Source organism: Hippopotamus amphibius, chromosome 2, assembly GCF_030028045.1.
Source record: "Hippopotamus amphibius kiboko isolate mHipAmp2 chromosome 2, mHipAmp2.hap2, whole genome shotgun sequence".
In the NCBI taxonomy this organism is placed as follows: Eukaryota; Metazoa; Chordata; class Mammalia; order Artiodactyla; family Hippopotamidae; genus Hippopotamus; species Hippopotamus amphibius.
This window is the reverse complement of record NC_080187.1, coordinates 38,263,694-38,281,839: the sequence shown is the minus strand read 5'-3', so window position 1 is coordinate 38,281,839 and position 18,146 is coordinate 38,263,694. Positions and strand designations below refer to the sequence as shown.

The 18,146-nt window shown below is 36.7% G+C and overlaps 1 protein-coding gene across 1 annotated transcript in view; it reads left to right on the top strand.

The window, feature by feature from the left end:
* Positions 1–326: 326 nt before the first annotated feature.
* The window catches only part of LOC130844312 (phospholipid-transporting ATPase FetA-like), a 49,286-nt gene continuing 31,466 nt past the window's right edge, over positions 327–18,146 (top strand). The window contains exons 1-7 of the mRNA XM_057720619.1: positions 327–337; positions 2,914–2,986; positions 3,351–3,421; positions 4,517–4,599; positions 5,371–5,529; positions 6,753–6,841; positions 17,147–17,343. Of these exons, the coding sequence (XP_057576602.1) occupies positions 327–337; positions 2,914–2,986; positions 3,351–3,421; positions 4,517–4,599; positions 5,371–5,529; positions 6,753–6,841; positions 17,147–17,343 (683 nt within the window). The remainder of the gene's footprint in view (positions 338–2,913; positions 2,987–3,350; positions 3,422–4,516; positions 4,600–5,370; positions 5,530–6,752; positions 6,842–17,146; positions 17,344–18,146) is intronic.

The following is an 18,146-nucleotide window of genomic DNA, read 5'->3' as shown; positions in this document are numbered from 1 at the left end:
CCCCAGGCTTTGGCTCTTGATAATAAGGCCAAGATTTGTCTCCTTCTTCTCCTTTGGTTCTTTTTCTGACCTCCATTCCCAGCTTCTCAGAGACAGTCAGCTTTTTGGCTTGGTTTTAATGGTAGAAAGACTTGGGGTTGGGAGGGTGAAAGGGGGGTGCCTAAGGGAGAATTACAAAGAAGGGGAACTACATTGAATAATACTTCAAAATAATAACCTTCTACATGCAGTTTACTCTATGTCTATTTCCTGAACCTTTTCTTGTATAATTTTAGAAAAGGCACCAAAATGACAATCAAGTCAACAATCGTTCTGTTCTGGTGCTGATGGATGGCAGGTAAGTCCTTCTAGGGAAGCCAGTTTAGGTAGGACCAACTCTAGGAGAGGATTGACTTTGCTAAAACTTGATCTTCTGGGTGCTTTGGAAAGGTTATTCAGGGCAGTGAAAAGAACCTCGAGTTGGACTTAAGAAGAATTTGTTTCTAGATCTAGTATGCCCTGAACTTGCCATGTGACCTCAGACCTCTCTGGGCCTCATATTTCTTATCTATAAAGTGGAGGTAATATTTTTTATCTTAGAAGATACTTATGAAAATGAAAAAATATGTATATTAAAGCAATTAATAAATTATGATGTATTAATATGCAAGTGGTTATTACTAGTACATCTGTCTTTAGAACGTCAATGGATTCTACCTGGCTTATTGACCATTCTACTGTAGCCTTTGGTTAGGACATCTTTTTGTTAACAATCTAAAGAAAATATTAGTGTTGACCCTATTGCTGTAGTGTTTGGTCATATCTATCTAAAGTATTGAGTCAATGTTTATATTTTTTGTGGGGTCCTGCAAAATTTGAGCAATTTACCTTTGGCAGGAATTGAGGGAGAAAGGCATAATTTCTATACAAGGCAAAATATGAAGATTATCGTAAGAGGTATAAAAAATTATCATAGGAATTAATAAAAATGAGCAATCATAGCTGGCTAAAGGAATCAAGGAAGACTTTCTGGAAGAGGTGATGTTTGTGCTGGACCTTCTTAAGGGATAGGGAAGAATTTAACAAATAGAGATTGTATGAAAGGAAAAATGACCAGTGTTTGCAGAATCATGATTGCAAAGAAGTATAAACCTGAAGGAATTCAAGATTGAGGTCCAGCCTTTTTTCGTGGTGGCCTTACAGAATACCCAGTAGCTATAGTTTTTATATACATGTATGAGAGTGAGTCAAAAATTATCCATACTCTGGCTTTAGAATTTATAGAAGTTTTAATATAACCAGAGTGTGGATAATTTTTGACTTACCCTCATACATATATTCATATTTTTAAAATTTTTTTAATTGAAGTATAGTTGATGTTCAACATTATGTAATTATAGGTGTATACTATAGTGATTCACACTTTTTAAAAGTTTTACTCCATTTATAGTTATTATACAATATTGTCTATATTCCCCATGTTGCACGATATATCCTTGTAGCTTATTTGATACCTAATAGTTTGTACCTCTTAATCCCCTACCCCGTATTGCCCCTCCCCCCTTCCCTCTCCCCACTGTTAACCGCTAGTTTGTTCTTGATATGTGTGAGTCTGTTTCTTTTTTGTTATATTCACTCATTTGTTGTATTTTTTAGACTCCACATATAAGTGATATCATACAGTATTTGTCTTTCTCTGACTTATTTCACATATCATAATACCCTCCAAGTCTATCCATGTTGTTGCAAATGGCAAAATTTCATTCTTTTTTTTATGGCTGAATAATATTTCATTGTACCTATACCAGTAGCTATAGTTTTAATCATATGATTCTATTATGTGACATGCTTGGGCAACTAATTCTGTTATTCATTGTGTCTGCTGATTCTTACTCACGGTGGATTATCTCCTCAAATGTTTTGGTCTGTTGAAGCCTCTCATAAGATACCACCAAAAAAGTCAGTTGCGATTAAAAAGAAAATTTAAAAAGAAAGGAAGGAAGGTAATAGAAATAGAAAGAAAAGATAATACTGAGTGTATAAGAAATTCACAAGGCTAGGGAGTTACTAAATGAATTTAGTCAAATGAACTTCCCAGGGAGCTTGAGCACTTGGATTTTATAAGATTATTAGTGAAGAATTTGTCACAGAGTGGTTTTAGAGTAGGAGTTCACAAGCAGGGCCCTATTGGTTAGACTTTGTAAGCCAGCGACTGTCTGATTAATATAACACTTGAGTTGTCTATATTCCAGAAAGTGGCTTTCTTTCCCTAGAGCACATGAGTTTGAGCAGAGCTACTATTGAAAAAATTTGTTTTTCAAGTAGTGATTTCTGTTACTTTAATTTCTCAGTAATTCTGTCTACAAGCACATCTTTAGTTAAAAGCCACATTTTTTTAGCTATCAAGAGGAATGAGCCACATCTTCTGTAAGTGTTCTCCCAGATATATTATTAAATGAAAAATACAAAGTGCAGAAAATTGTGTATCTATATATATTATGTAATTTTTAAATGTTTATCTTGTATGTGATTAAATGGATTGATATTTTCTCGAAAGAAATGCAAAAAATTACAGTGGCTACCTTGGGGGCAGCAAAACTAAAATTTGGGGAGAGAGGAGACTTTACTTTTTCCTTTTACATACTTATTTGAATTTTTTTTTTTACTATATGCATATATTGCTTTTACTTAAAGAAAAATTACATGCATGTATGCCTACATATACCTTTATAGAGTTTTAGAAAACTCTTATAGCCTTAAGTCAAGAGAAATGGTCCCCATTCTTGATTGTAGCAAGGAGTATCGCAAATCAGTTTGGTCCTCCTTTGAGCCTTGAGTTCATGTCAGCTTTTTTTTTTTCTTGATTGTCAAAACAGGGCTGTGGGGGAATTCTCAGAGCAGACATTCAGGCATTCAAGGCTCACTTTCTTGCAGGATAGTGACAGACAAATGGATGAATGTCCAAGTGGGAGATATAATAAAACTAGAAAATAATGAGATTGTCACGGTGAGTACCTCTTTGGGCTGTGGCTTTTTCTCTTTTGGCTTGAGTAGGAACCCTTTGAGCACTTCTGTGACCACTCCTTTTGGTGACCTTCACCTTCCCCACTTTGCATCCAGAGATCAACAGCTCCTGTGGTAAGAAGTTTGTACTTGTCCATTTCTCACCACAGGTACAGGTAAAATATGACTAGTTTTTGGAGAGGGGGTGTGTGGTAGGAGTGATGGGTCCTAGACAAAGAAAGTAAACCAAATGTCTATAAAACTCTTAAGATGAACAACTGCTCCTGAGTTAAGTGCTTTTGTCACACTGTAATGTTAAACATCTGCCTTCCTGCCTTCCTCATCTTCTTTGACTTTTCTGACCGCAGGCTGATATACTATTACTCTCTAGCAGTGAGCCCTACAGTCTGACATATATAGAAACAGCAGAACTGGATGGGTGAGTGTTCCTTTCTGATAGTCCATTAAGACGGTTGCGCCAGCTTGGAGTGATTTCTCACCGAGGGAGAACATGATGGGGAGAATGAAGTGCTAAAAGAGGCTAGAAGTGTCTGGAGAAGTTAGGAGGCCAGACTCTTGGGACCTCAAGTCTAAGGCCGAGCTCTTGACAGCAATAATTTAGTATCCACTGGGTGCAGAATCTGGGCAAATAAACTCCATATTCTGCATCTCAAGACTGGAGACCCTGTCTGCCTGTGTTTAGTAACGCTGAGTGGTAGGAAAGAGGTTAGCAGAACTGTAAAATTTCAGAATATAATTCCAGAGTTTCCAGGGTGGGGGTGGGGAATTAGTATGAGGTAATTATGTACTGACAAACCATGTTCTAGAAAGGATTTAAGGTAGAAATTCATTAATGTGCAAAAGCTAAGATCTTCGGAGATAGAGGCCATCTTCAGAGAGCTTGTCCTGTGGAGTTTTGTATCAATCTGTGTCCTTACAACTATTCCTCTTGGTGCCCACAAACCTTTTGAAATGTGGCGTCTCTTTTACTTCTGTCTCCGTGCATTCTTTTTTTTTTTTAACTCTTTATTTTTTACAATAAACTGCATATATTTAGAGTGTACAATTTAGTATCCCAGTCTCCCAATTTGTTTCCGTGCATTCTTGTATCAGCAAATGGTTACGTATAATCCCTTGATGGATCCTGTAATTATTTATGTGATGAGGAGTATGTTTACTTGGGGGTGTACTCACATTCTTACCAGGACTTGCTCCTTATTCTTGAAGGGAGCAGGTGCCCCCTCCAGGTTGTCTTGTGATGTTTCTTCAGCTTTTCTAGAGCATCTGACCAGCAAGATCTCATAGGTTGGTTAAAGTAGTTTATATGTGTTTCAGGGCGAGAGGGAAACAAGTGGGCCAATACAGCTTCCCTGTAGAACCATCCCACCTCAGTACTGTCCTTGAGAGAGGATAACAGTGGGAGTGACTCTCACGGCTCAAGCCTATAGCCCAAGCTGTATTGGCAGCAGCTGTTTTCCAAAGTAGGAGAAATTGGGCCTGTTCTCCTCTTATGTATGTGCATTCTTTACTCTAGTGAAACCAACTTGAAAGTGAAGCAGGCCATCTCAGTTACCAGTGAGATGGAAGATAACCTGAAGCTGCTGTCTGCCTTTGATGGTGAGTTAGGAAATAGGTTTGCCAACCCAAATTTTTATCAGTAGAGGCCTGGTTAAAGTGTGGTATATCCATACAGTGAATTCTATATAACTCACTAAAAACAATATGCAAGTTGATACTTATTTACATGGAAAAATATTCATAAGATATTAGTGAGTGAAAAAAGATTGCAATACACTATGCATAGTATGGGTAACATAAACTTGTTTTTGGAAACATATATATGTTTATGAGTACATATATAGAAAAAAACTTGGAAGGATGTTCTACAAAAGTTTCTTATTTTGTAGCGCTTATTTCTAGGCAATGGGTGGATTTTACTTTCTCCTTTTAATGTTGTATATATATTTACAAAAGGCATATTTTACTTTACTAATCATGAAAAAGTCAAATTATTTCCATTTTGAAAAAAATACTATGTTTGCTTTAAGTCGTTTTTAAATTTCTTCAGATTGAGTTCATTTGACCTGGAAATACTGATGGTAATAGGTTATCATGTGGGTTGCTCTCTCCCTGGATGACCCATGCCACAGAATTACTCTTCTTTGATGCTCAGAGCCCTTCATCTGCCTTTCTAAAGGGAGCTGGTGAGAAATAGGCAGAGGCTGAGAAAGAATAGGAAAAGATGTGTGTGTATTTTGAAAAAGGGATGTTCTTTCCTCTTTTCTGTTAAGCCTCCTCTTCCCTGCTAGGAAAGAATTAAGATTACAGAGTCAGGACTCTTATTCCTTCTTTTTCTTTCTTTTTTTTTTTCTTTCTTTTCTTTTTCAGGAGAAGTGAGGTGTGAGTCTCCCAATAACAGGTTGGACAGATTCACAGGAATACTGATTTATAAAGGAAAAAATTACATCCTAGATCATGACAGGCTGATTCTCCGAGGCTGCATCATCAGGAATACAGATTGGTGCTATGGCTTGGTGATTTTTACTGGTATGTCTTCGTGGAGCCACAGACCTCCAGCCTGCTAGATTCCATTCATAGCCACGTTGTGGGTACTTAGTTTTCAGGATATAGATATGGTGCTCAGGTATATACCAGAACACTATGGCTTTGAGACAGATAGAAAGGGAGGTAGATGGATAGACAGATGGAGGATTTAAGAAAAAACCTTTTTCTTAGAAAAAAAATGACTTTTTTTCCAAAGAATGAGCTGCCAGCGTATCAGCCCTGCCTTTGTTAGAGGAAGGCTTTGTGTTCCAAGACCACAGAGCATCCGTGAGCCTTTCTAACCATATCTGGACACAAGGGAAGGTATACACATAGAAGTACACATAGAATTAGCATATGAAAGGGGAACACGTGAAAGGGGAGAGTGTACTCCCATGAGGAGAGAATAAACACAGGGCTCATTATGGAGAATATAAAATGCTATGTGAAGTGTTCATGCCAGAGAAAAGGCACATGTGGCTCATTAGCAGTGGCCCATCTTCAGATGGCATTTAGAACCATAATCCTTTATACATAGTGAGGGATTTTCTTGAGTTATAATCTAGTGCTGGGAAATGGAGGAAGCTCCTGTGCGACCCTCAGTGACAGTGCCCTCGGTGGCAGTGGGACAGGTGACACCAACCACAGCAAGATAATAATTCCCAACTCTAGTCCCAGGGGCCATGAAAAGCTCTTTATTTCTGCTTACTATCTGCCCTGTCATGAAGAGATGCAGAGTCTCTGTCTCTCATCTCAGAGAAGTCTCAGCTCCCAAGCTTCCACCTCAGAAGAAATCACTGCCATTGCCTTTTCCTTTCTCCATTTTCTAATTAGAAACTTTCACTAGAGCCTGGTCCTGCAGTGGGTTTCCTCAAAAGAAGGTAAAGATCTCCTTTCCTAAGCTTAATAAACCAGATGATGATGAGAGAGAAGCTTGTGGTTCCTATTCTGACTTATCAATGAAGAACAAAACTGTGTAAGGTGCTGCAAGAGAGGGAGGTGTCAGCATTGATGCACTTTGCAGAAGTAGTTGGGATTATCCTTAGAAACAAATTTTCCATTCTTTGAGTTATTGGCGCCAACCATGATCCTTTCTCTAGGACTTTATCCCCTAGCGTTGGAAAGAGGTTTGATAAAGTGATCATAAAGGTACATTTCAACCCAATTTCAATCCTCTTGAGAATATTCAGTGATTCTAAGAGGTGATGTCTCCCTATTTCACTTAGGACCAGACACCAAATTAATGCAGAACAGTGGAAAGTCCACTTTTAAACGGACACACATGGACCATCTCATGAATGTCCTTGTACTCTGGGTAAGTTGAAAGACTTTTTCCTGTTTCTTTACAAATAGGCATACTTCTCTTCCTTCCACAGCAGTAACTGGTATTTTCAAGTCAGAATTTAGTTGCTTGAAAATCTCAAGCAGTTTTAGGACCCCACATACTATTGTCTGAAGCAGAAAAGAACAGAACTCATTGGCAAGGAAGTCTCAAGTTTATACCTCTGTTGTGGAAGACAGTCATAATTTGTGTAAGCTTTGATACTTTGATTAGTGGTACCAGAATAGATTAGGGACCCTGCTTTAGAAATTAAGACACTTTTTTTCCCCTCATAACCAGTTTTACTCATGACTACTTTAATAAAACCTTACTTAGACTAATAGGTCACCTTACTTAAATCAATGATTTTTAAATTCTGTTTCCTTCGAGGAGTTTAAGGTCAGCTTCAGGAGGAGTAGGGAAGATCAAGAGTTTTGTTCTGGCCTCCTCATTCTGAAGTTCTTGCTTCAAAAAGAGCAGCTTCACATTTATCTGTTCTGTAAGCTATCAGTTGGAAAATAAAGGATTCTGCTGCTAAGAAATGAAATTTGAAAAGCACTCAATACATATGATATTGCTTATATGTGGAATCTTAAAAAGGGTACAAATGAACTTATTTACAGAACAGAAAGAGAGTCATAGATGTAGAAAACAAACTTATGGTTACCAGGGGATGGGGGTGGGGGGGTGGGGGAGGATAAATTGGGAAACTGGGATTTACACATACACACTACTATCAATATATATAAAACAGATAACTAATAAGGACCTACTGTATAGCACAGGAAACTCTACTTAATACTCTGTAATGGCTTATATGGGAAAAGAATCTAAAAATGAGTGTATTTATGTATAACTGATTCATTTTGCTGTATACCTAAAACTAACACAACATTGTAAATCAACTCTACTCCACTAAAAATTTTTTAAAAAGCACTCAGTAGATAATAATCAGCTTTGAGAATATGTTTAAATTGAAGACCAGTTAATTAATTAATTTCCATACTATCATATACGGGTTGCCTTTATTCTTGTTAGACATAGACGGATTAATTTCTTCACTTATACAACTTCTCTGCATAACTGAGTGGTTCCAATGCTGCCTATACTTAATTCCATGACTTTAAAATTTTTATTTTCACTCTATTGCTTAGGAAATTCAAAAGTACTTTTTTCTGTACATTTCTCATTAGTATCTGAATTATAAAACTGTGTGTTCTCCATTATTTATTACGGGAAATGTTACAGTTCTTTTTCTAAACCCTTTGGATTTAGTAAATGGGATTTTAGAAAATTAGGAAGGTTCATTCAGCTTTGAGACCAGAAACTATACTTGACATCTGTAGAGGGATTTTAACTTTTTAGAATATTTTCACATTCACTTACTTCAGCTTCACACCATCTATGAACAATAAGTAAGTCAAGAAGCATTTTCCCTACTGACAAATATGCAAATTGAGACACAGTAAAGATATCATAAATAAAGTCTCACAGAAAAATAATAGCAAAGACTCATCATCATCAAGTCATGTTTTTTACTGAAGTATAGTTGATTTATAGTGTTGTGTTAATTACTGCTATGTAGCAAAGTGATGTAGTTATGCATATACATGTACGTTCTTTTTTTAATATTCTTTTCCATTATGGTTTATCATAGGATATTGAATACACTTCTCTGTGCTATATGGTAGGATCTATCCATTCTATATATAAAAGCTTATATCTGCTAACCCCAACCTCCCACTCCATCCTTCCTCCTTGACAACCACCAGTCTGTTCTCTATGTCTGTGATTCTGTTTCTATTTCATAGACAGGTTTATTTATGCCATATTTTAGATTCCACATATAAGTGATATCATGTAACATTTGTCTTTCTCTTTGACTTACTTCACTTAGTATGATAATCTCTAGTTGCGTCTGTGGCAACAAAATGGCATTATTTCGCTCTTTTTTATGGCTCAGTAGTATTCCATTGTATATGTGTACCACATCTTTATTCATTCATCTGTCGATGGACATTTAGGTTGTTTTCGTGTCTTGGCTATTGTGAATAGTGCTGCTATGAACATAGGCATATATCTTTCTGAATTGTAGTTTTGTCCGGATATAAGCCCAGGAGTGGAATTGCTGGATAATATGGTATTTCTATTTTTAGTTTTCTGAGGAACCTCCATACTCTTTCCACAATGACTGCACCAACTTACATTCCCACCAACAGTGTAGGAGAGTTCCCTTTTCTCCACACCCTCTCCAGCATTTGTTACTTGTAGACTTTTTGATGATGGCCATTCTGACCAGCTTGAGGTGGTACCTCATTGTAGTTTTGATTTGCATTTCTCTAATATTAAGTGATGTTGAGTATCTTTTCATGTGCCTCTTGGCCATCTGTATGTCTTCTTTAGAGAAATGTCTGTTTAGGTCTTCTGCCCATTTTTGGATAGGGTTGTTTGGTTTTTTTGTTGTTGAGTTGTATGAGCTCTTTGTATATTTTAGAAATTAAGCCCTTGTCAGTCACATCATTTGCAAATATTTTCTCCCATTCTGTAGGTTGTCTTTTCATTTTGTTTATGGTTTCCTTTGCTGTGCAAAATCTTGTAAGTTTGATTAGGTCCCATTTGTTTATTTTTGTTTTCATTCCTATTGCCTTGGGAGACTGACCTAAGAAAACATTGGTATGATTTATGTCAGAGAATGTTTTGTCTATGCTCTCTTCTAGAAGTTTTATGTTATCATGTCTTATGTTTAAGTCTTTAAGCCATTTTGAGTTTATTTTTGTGTATGGTGAGATCAAGTCATATTTATTGAGAATCTAGTAGGTTCCAGGTGTTGTGAGGATCATAAGGATTTGTAAGTCCTGGGTCCAGCTCTCAAGTATATACGTTCACTTTTGGGAGATGGGGCATCAATGTGTGCCAGATGCTTTACATACATCATTTTATTTAATAATCACACCTATCCATCTGGGCATAACTTTTCAGAGCCGGTGCTCTCTCTGCTGTACTTGATATCTCTCTGGGGAGACAAAATTAAAACACATGACAAGTCTGTTTAATATGGCATGTTGACCACACGTGAAGAAATTATAAATTTTTTTAAAGATCCTAAGAGCTTCCAGAGAGAAATAAAAGGTCATATATAAGCATCAAGAATCAGAATAGCATTGGCCTTCTCAACAGCAACAGCAGAAGCTAAATGTCAATGCTTAAAAAGTCTGCCAGAAAATTATTTGCATCCTATAATTCTGTCCATTGAAACTATCAATAAAATGCAAGTATAAAGAAATATCAAAAAAAAAAAGAAATATCCATATGTGCAAAGACTCAAAAAAATTTACTCATCATGCATCCTCTCTTAGGAAGCTTCTAGTGTGTACTCAAGCAAAACAAGAGAATAAACCCAGAAAGATATGGAAGTCAGGAAACATGAGGACAGTGAAAGGAAGTCCTAGGATGGTGGCTGAATAGCAGGCCTAGAGAACACCAGAGCAGATTCAAGCAGAGGTACAGAGGGATCTGCAGTGGGGGTCTCCAAAGAGAATTATAGTTCTCTGCTCAAGTTCCCACAAGGTGAATGCAGCAGAGAAGCGATACAAATGCCCAGAGCAGCTAAACTAGCAAAGTAGATGCTATGAATTCCTACATTTATGAGGTCATTCATACAATCTTTCCTTCAGAAAGTAGGGAATATTATCTTGGGTCCCATGTTCACTTTTGGGCATCTAGTTTAAGAAGGACATTGAGAATTCCTGTTTGAGCCTAATGAAATAACTGTGAGGAAATACAAATAGAAAATAAATCCCCTGACAAAGGATGAAAAACCATCAGCAGACCCAAGATGTTGATGAGCTTTTGGAAGGCAGAAAGTAGATTATACTGTAGATAAATCAGAGTAGTGAAAGCTTCAGCAGAAATGCATTCCTCAAGAGTAGTTCCAAGCTAGAGTCAGCAGGAATGGAGAGCAGGAGTAAGATGTGGGGGTGGTAATCAGGATAATTAATTTTAAAACTGCCCATAAAACAACATGGACAACAATTGGCCATCTATACCATCCTACCACCCCCTATAGGCATACATATAGCAATAACAAATGTATCTGACTCCGGTCTCAAACAAGAGATCTGCTTTCCAAAGAAATTTAACAACCTAAGTGCAGAGGGCTAGGGCTTCTAATGTGGGTGTCATCACTTCAGAGTAAAACCCACTTTATTTTAAATTTGAGGGACTCAAGTTTGCCTACAAGCTCCTTGTGTACCCTAGGGTAAAACCAATGAAATAACACATTCTGCTTAGCTGCATGGAACTCATGGTTCCATCTTTCCATTCAGGGGAATGGCCTGTTGGGGAGACAAAACTAACCAAAGGAAATAAAAGCAACCTATAATGATCAAACTACTCTATTACTGAAGTTTTTAAGTGAACTGGAAGGAAACCAGGAGCACAAAAGAGGAGGATGAGGATGAACAAATAGAATAACTGACTCTGGAAAAAGCAGATTATAATTAAAGGAAGAAAAAAGAAAAGAAGTTTCAAAAGAATTTTACTACTATTCTTAGAAGAAGCAATTGCACAAATAAAATAAGAATAAGCTAAATTTTTCTTTTTTTTTTTTTTTTTTTTCGGCCACACCACAGCTTGTGGGATCTTAGTTCCCCAACCAGGGATCGACCCCAGACCCTCACCCGTAAAAGTGTGGAGTCTTTAAACCGAAGTCAGTAAAAGCGCCAGGGAATTCCCTACATTTTTTTTTTTAATGAAATGATTAAAAAGGCAATCTAAGAACAACAAAAATAATTTTGGAAAGTAAAAGTTACTGAAATTAAAAAGCCAATAGAAGGGCTGAAATAAAGAGTCAAAGAATACTACTAGACCATAAAACCAAAAGTCAAAGAGATAGATGCTTTTTTTTTAATGGAGGACCAAACTGAGAGCCCCCACATGACCTCCCAGGAGTATCAGAAAGAAAAAATGGAGGGGACAATATTATCAAAGAAATAATAGAAGAATATATCCTAGAATTGAAGAAGGATATGAATTTCAGATTTAAAACATCCATTAAACATCATGAAATTCTAGAGCTTCAATAGTGTATAGAAGTCCCTCAAACTTTTCACAGGGAAAAGAATAAGATACCAACAAAAAATGAGAATTAGATTGGCATCAGATTTCTCACCAACACTACTGGGCCTTAGAAACCAGTAGGGTCATACCTTCAAAGTTCTTAGTGAAAATTCCTTAGACCTAGGAAATCCATACCCAGGCAAACTACAAATCAAGTGAGATAGCAGACTTGTTTCTATTGTGGGACCTTACCCTTGCTGGCAGTGTCTACCTAGGCCTTTGCATGGCTTGTTTCTTTTGCAGTATTCAATGTCACCTTTTCAGAGAAGCCTTCTCTGCCACCCTATCTAATGTGGCCACCTCCACCGAGACCTTTTTTAATTGTATTAACTTGTTTTATTTTCCTCACAGCATTTAGCACTAGTTGATTTGTATTTTTTCATTTCTTAATGTATCTATTTTCCTCCTATCTCCACAGGATTACAAACTCTGAGAGTTAAGACATTGTCTTTTATCACCACTGTATCCCAGCCCCTAGAACTATGTTTGACACATAATAGGAGCTTCATTATTATGTGTTGTTAGTGAAAAAACTGAATGAATGCCTCAGCTACCAAATTATGATCCTCCAAGGTAGAAATTATGTCATATTCATCTCTATATTCTTGGGAGTGCCTTGCACAAAACAGTTCTCAGGAAAGATCTTTTGAACGGTTATTAAATGAAGAACTATTCTTGAATTAGCTAAGTTCTTATCAGCTCAGAAGTTTTGTTTATGTGGTATTTTTGCCAAGACATTGTCAGTGTAGTTAGATATAATGCACTCTCATTTCTCAAAGCTGAAGCAGAAATTCTTCCTGATTTAAACACTTCATTTTTTCCCATTTTTGGAAAGGATTCTTAGGGGAAAATCTGACAGACACAGGAAGCATGTTTAGCAAAGCTGCTTCCTGATAGGCTCACAGCTGAGCTGGAGTTTGGTCCTTTCCGCCTCCCCAGAGCTCCCCAGAGCTCACAATAACAATGCTTTGTGAACCCTAGTCTCTTAAGTAGGACTGTATTTGTGGGGCAAAAACCCACAGTGCTTGAAATTTGAATAATGCCAGAAATCCAGGACAGACTTCTGGGGTAAGGCACAGTGAAAAGCACAGAAGTGAAGGGCCAAAGGACCAAGGGGTACTCTCTTTTTACAGGCTGCCTGTGACAATGGGAGTTCCACTGTGACCAGTGATGGCCTTAGTTCTTGACAAAATTGAGTATCTCTTTCAGCCTTTACAGGAACCACTCTTTGCACTCTGTTCTTCTTGGGTCTGACTGGCTCTTGTTATAAACAAGTAACATCCAGCATTTGTAGCAACGACCAATTTCTTGTTTCTTTCTTCCTGCAGAAAGGAAGCAAAGTGAAGCTTTAGAGACTAAGTACCAATAAACTCCATTACAACATAAATGTTTCTTAAGAAAGAGAACATCTGCAAGGTTTAGAAAGGCTCAGGATGGCAGGAAAAGCTCTAGGAATGAGGAAAGAGCAGACTGTCTTGCCCCTGCAGGCGTCTGTGAGGTGGGGAAGCCCTGCCCTCAGGGGCTTGGTCTGATAGCGCTCACTTCCTTTCGGCTTGCTCAGTCTAAACAGAAAGATCTGGTTCTGGACAACTCATAGTCAAGCAGTGGAGGGAGGGCACAGCACTGGAAATGATTGATGGGTAATTCTCAGTTTTCCAGGCAACAGGTATGGAGCAGAAAGGGTGTTGAAGGTCACTCTGTAATTTTCTCCCAAAACTTTAGAGGGTGTCAAATTATTTATTCTAATAATTTATAATAAATAAATGATTTATAAATAAACATATTTATAAATAAATAATAATAATTTATTATGATAATTTTACCTTTCCCACTGGAGCTGATGGAGTCAGGCCTGAAGAAGTGGCAGGTAGAGGAATATAGTCTCAAATTTAATATTGGCCACATAGACTGTCCAAAAGGAAAGCAAGGCCAGTAGAATTCATCCTTGAAGTTTAATCTGAACCATGAGGATAAGCCATGATTTCACATGACTCATTGAAGAGAAGCATAAGGAAGGGGGAGTAAGTTGAAGAAGGGTTTTATGGCCTCGAAGAAACCTTCATCACAAAGAGCAGAACTATTCAGTATGAATCTGCATTAGGCTAGGAATAAAACAGATTTTTTTTTTTAATCTTAATCCTCCTGTTTTGTTCTCCATCCCTCATTCATCTCTCAAATTTCAAATATTGAATGATGTTAAGGATTTAGTACTAACTTTTTAAGTGATAAAGGTATTGTGATTATGTGTTTAAATAAGATCCTTTAAAGATACATATTAAACTGTTTGCAAATAAAATTATATAATGTGAGAAATTTGCTTAAAATAAAAGGGAGAACAGGGGAAGAGGAGGTTTGTAATAAAATAAAAATGGCCATGAATTGATAATTGGTGAAGCTGGACAATGGGTACATAGGGGTTCATTATAGTATTTATATATCTTAATATGTGTTTGAAATTTTTCATAATAAAAAGGATTTTTTAATCTCATTCTCTGAGAATGGTCCCAGTTAGATCTGCTCCTCCTGCCTTCATACTCTTGTCTTCAAAGATTCTATCATGACTCAAAGATGAGACCTATCATTTTCTAGCAGTGGGGATGGGCTGCTTTGAGCAATTCATGTCTTGTGACAAAGGGCACAAATTTGAAGACCCCTGAGTAGACTTAAAGTGGTTCCCAATAACATAATACCTGTCTTCTCTACGGGTATGTAGGCATATAATGCTGGTGGAATGTAAAATTGTACAACCACTTTGGAAAGCATTTGGCAATTTCTTGAAGAGTTGGGCATTTGTCACAAATGACAAGATTTCCTTCTTTTTATGGCTGAATAATGTTCCATTATTGTGTGTGTGTGTGTGTGTGTGTGTGTGTGTGTGTGTGACATTTTCTTTATCCATTCATCTGTTGATAGACATTTAGGTTGTTTCCATGTCTTGGCTATTGTAAATAATGCTGCAGTGAACATGGGGATAGAGATATCTCTTTAAGATAGTGATTTAATTTCCTTTGGATATATACCCAAAAGTGGATCATATAGTAGTTCTATTTTTAATTTTCTGAGGAGCCTCCATACTGTTTTCCAAAGTAACTGTACCAATTTACATTCCTGCCAAGAGTATCACATGGTGATTAGTGATGTTGAGTATCTTATCATGTACCTATTGGCCATTTGAATATCTTCTTTGGAAAAATGTTTATTCAGGACCTTTGCCCATTTTTTAATTGAGTTATTTGTTTTTGTTTGCTATTGAGTTATTTCCTTAAATATTTTGGATATTAACTCCTTATCAGATATGTGGTTTGCAAATATCTTCTCCCATTCCATCAATTGCCTTTTTATCTTGATTGTTTCTTTTGTTGTACAGAAGCTTTTTTAGCTTAATGTAATCCCACTTGTTTATTTTTGCTTTTGTTTCTTGTGCTTTGGGTGTCATATGCATAAAATCATTGCAAAGATTGCTATCAAGGCACTTTTTCTCTCTGTTTCTATGTTTTCTTCTAGGAGTTTTATGGTTTTGGGTTTTACACTTAAGTCTTTAATTCATATCAAGTTAATTTTTGTGAGTAGTATAAGTTAGGTGTCCAGTTTCATTCTCTTGCATGTGAATATACAGTTTTTCCAATACCATCTTGCCTCCCTACCCTTGTCAAATATTAGTTGTACATATATGCATGGGTTTATTTATGGGCTGTTTTGATTACTATAGCTTTGTAATATAGTTTGAAATCAGAAAATGAGATGCATCCACCTTACTTCTTTCTCAAGATTGCTTTGGCTGTTTGAGGTCTTTCATGGTTCCATACAAATTTTAGAATTTTTTTTTCTGTTGCTGTAAAAAATGTCATTGAAATCTTGATAGGGATTGAATTGAATCTATAGATAGCATGGGTAATGTGGACATTTTAACAATGCTTATTAACTCTTTCAACCTGTGAATATGAGATATCTTTCCATTTACTTGTCTTCTTTAGTTTATTTCACTAATATCTAAATCCCACTTGATTATGGTGTATGATCCTTTTAATATGCTGTTGAATTTGATTTGCTATTGAGAAATTTTGCACTCATCAGGGATATTGGCTTGTAGTTTTCTTTTCTTACAGTATCCTTGTCTGGCTTTGGTACCAGAGTAATGTTGACCTTGTAAAATGAGTTCAGGAATATTATTATTCCCCTCTTCCCCAAAGTTCTTTTCTAAACATAATTCTCAAATTTTGCATCCTTTCTCCTCCATGCCCTTTTCTGTCAAGCTAATGGCAAGAAAGTTGAGGTTATCTAGAACAATTATCTTAGTTCAGTAAAAAGGTGCCATCTTTAATCTGAACATTGCCTCCAGACTGATTCATTTTATTCAATTGGAAACAATTATTGGACCTTGTTTGCTCATGATCTCAATCTTATCTGTTTTTCCTTCTTTAGTGTCTGAAAGTAATAGGCTTTTCCAGTTCTTTATTTCACTCTATTCCTTTTCATTCCGGCTTAAAATTGGCCCATTATTTCACTACTTCAACTCTTTCTTTTGTCAAAGTCAGCCAACACACACTAATATTCTAATTCTGACCACTTCTCTTAGAGCTCTAGGTTTAGTAGGCACATGGTCTGTCTTCCAGTTTTACCATATTCTTTACTGTAAATGTGATCGCCATATTGTCAACCTTTTATATCCATTTCCTTACCACCACCACCCCACCCCCAACTGCTAAGCCAATGCCACACATTTTAGACTTTTGTTAAGGCAGAACCTCACTTCAGTAATGGAGTAATTAAGAGTTTGGGTTCTGGAACTGGTTCAAAACCTCTCTCTTTTAGTTAGTAGCCAAATGACTTTAGGCAAAATACTTTCCCATTCTTCATATCAAGTTTCTTGTCTATTATTAAAAGAAAGATATTATAAATATTAAATTAAATAATACATGCACCGTACTTACTGCAATTATTGACACTTAATTAATATTTAATATATTTTAGTTACTATTACCTCCTATCAAAATCCCAAAGATGGCTCCTGCTGGGCTTTCTTTTCTGTCCTGTGTACTACTGCCTAGAGACTGTGAGCATCAGGGTCCCCTGCCCTCCAAGAAAAGAGAGAAGCTTTGTTGAGAGATAAGCTCCAAATGGTAGAACTGAAACAGCAAGTCTTGGATAAAATGTTAATTTAATTCTTTTTTTGATTTCTAGATTTTCCTGTTTTTAGGCAGCATGTGTTTTATCCTAGCAATTGGTCATTGCATTTGGGAAAACAACAAAGGCTACTACTTCCAGGATTTTCTGCCATGGAAAGAACATGTATCTTCGTCAGTTGTCTCTGCCGTCCTTATATTCTGGTCCTACTTCATTATTCTGAACACCATGGTGCCTATTTCCCTCTATGTCAGGTATGCTTCTTTGATGACTTGGGAAGGAGCTGACTTCATACTTCCCACTTAATTCCCCAACTAGACTGTGAACTTTCAGAAAGCATAGATTCTGTGCTCTTTAACCCTTTACTTTCCACAGTGCCTGGTGCACAAAGCACTCTGAAACATCTAGAGATTGCATAAAAGCTTTCTATATCCAGAATACCATGCTAGATACTATGTGGATTATACCCTCAAATAGTTTATAATGTACATAACTAAATAAGAGATACAAACACATGAAATAATTAGAAAAAATGCACACAAATTTGGTGATACTAAAGCACAAGCTAGGCAGCCCCTAGTTTATCAGTGAGACAGATTCCAGACATTCATTTGTAAATCAGTTAATTCAGAACTCAGAATGCATTTTCCCACAGAAATAATGTGGCAAATGGTAGACAAGTCTAATTGTGACTTAAGTTCTGGTTCCTAAAAGTTAGAGAAGATGAAGAATGTTTCCTTCCCCTTTTCATGAGCACCTTGGACAAAAATTTGAAATACAGGTAAAATAAGCCTTTATTGTACTCTGATCTCTTTTTTTTCTATCTTCAGCATTCCCTTTCACATACACATACCCAAACACACCTTTTGCATCCTTCTTTTCAGGTTTCCTAAACCCTGCACTGTGGCATCCCAACCCCAAAAGCACCCTATATAACTAAATTATCTTACTAATTTAACAAATATTTATTGAACACCTACTATGTGCCAAGCACTGTATTAGGTGCCAGAGAAAGAAACATGAATAATAAGACAACCCTTCCTCTAGATAGGCTTAC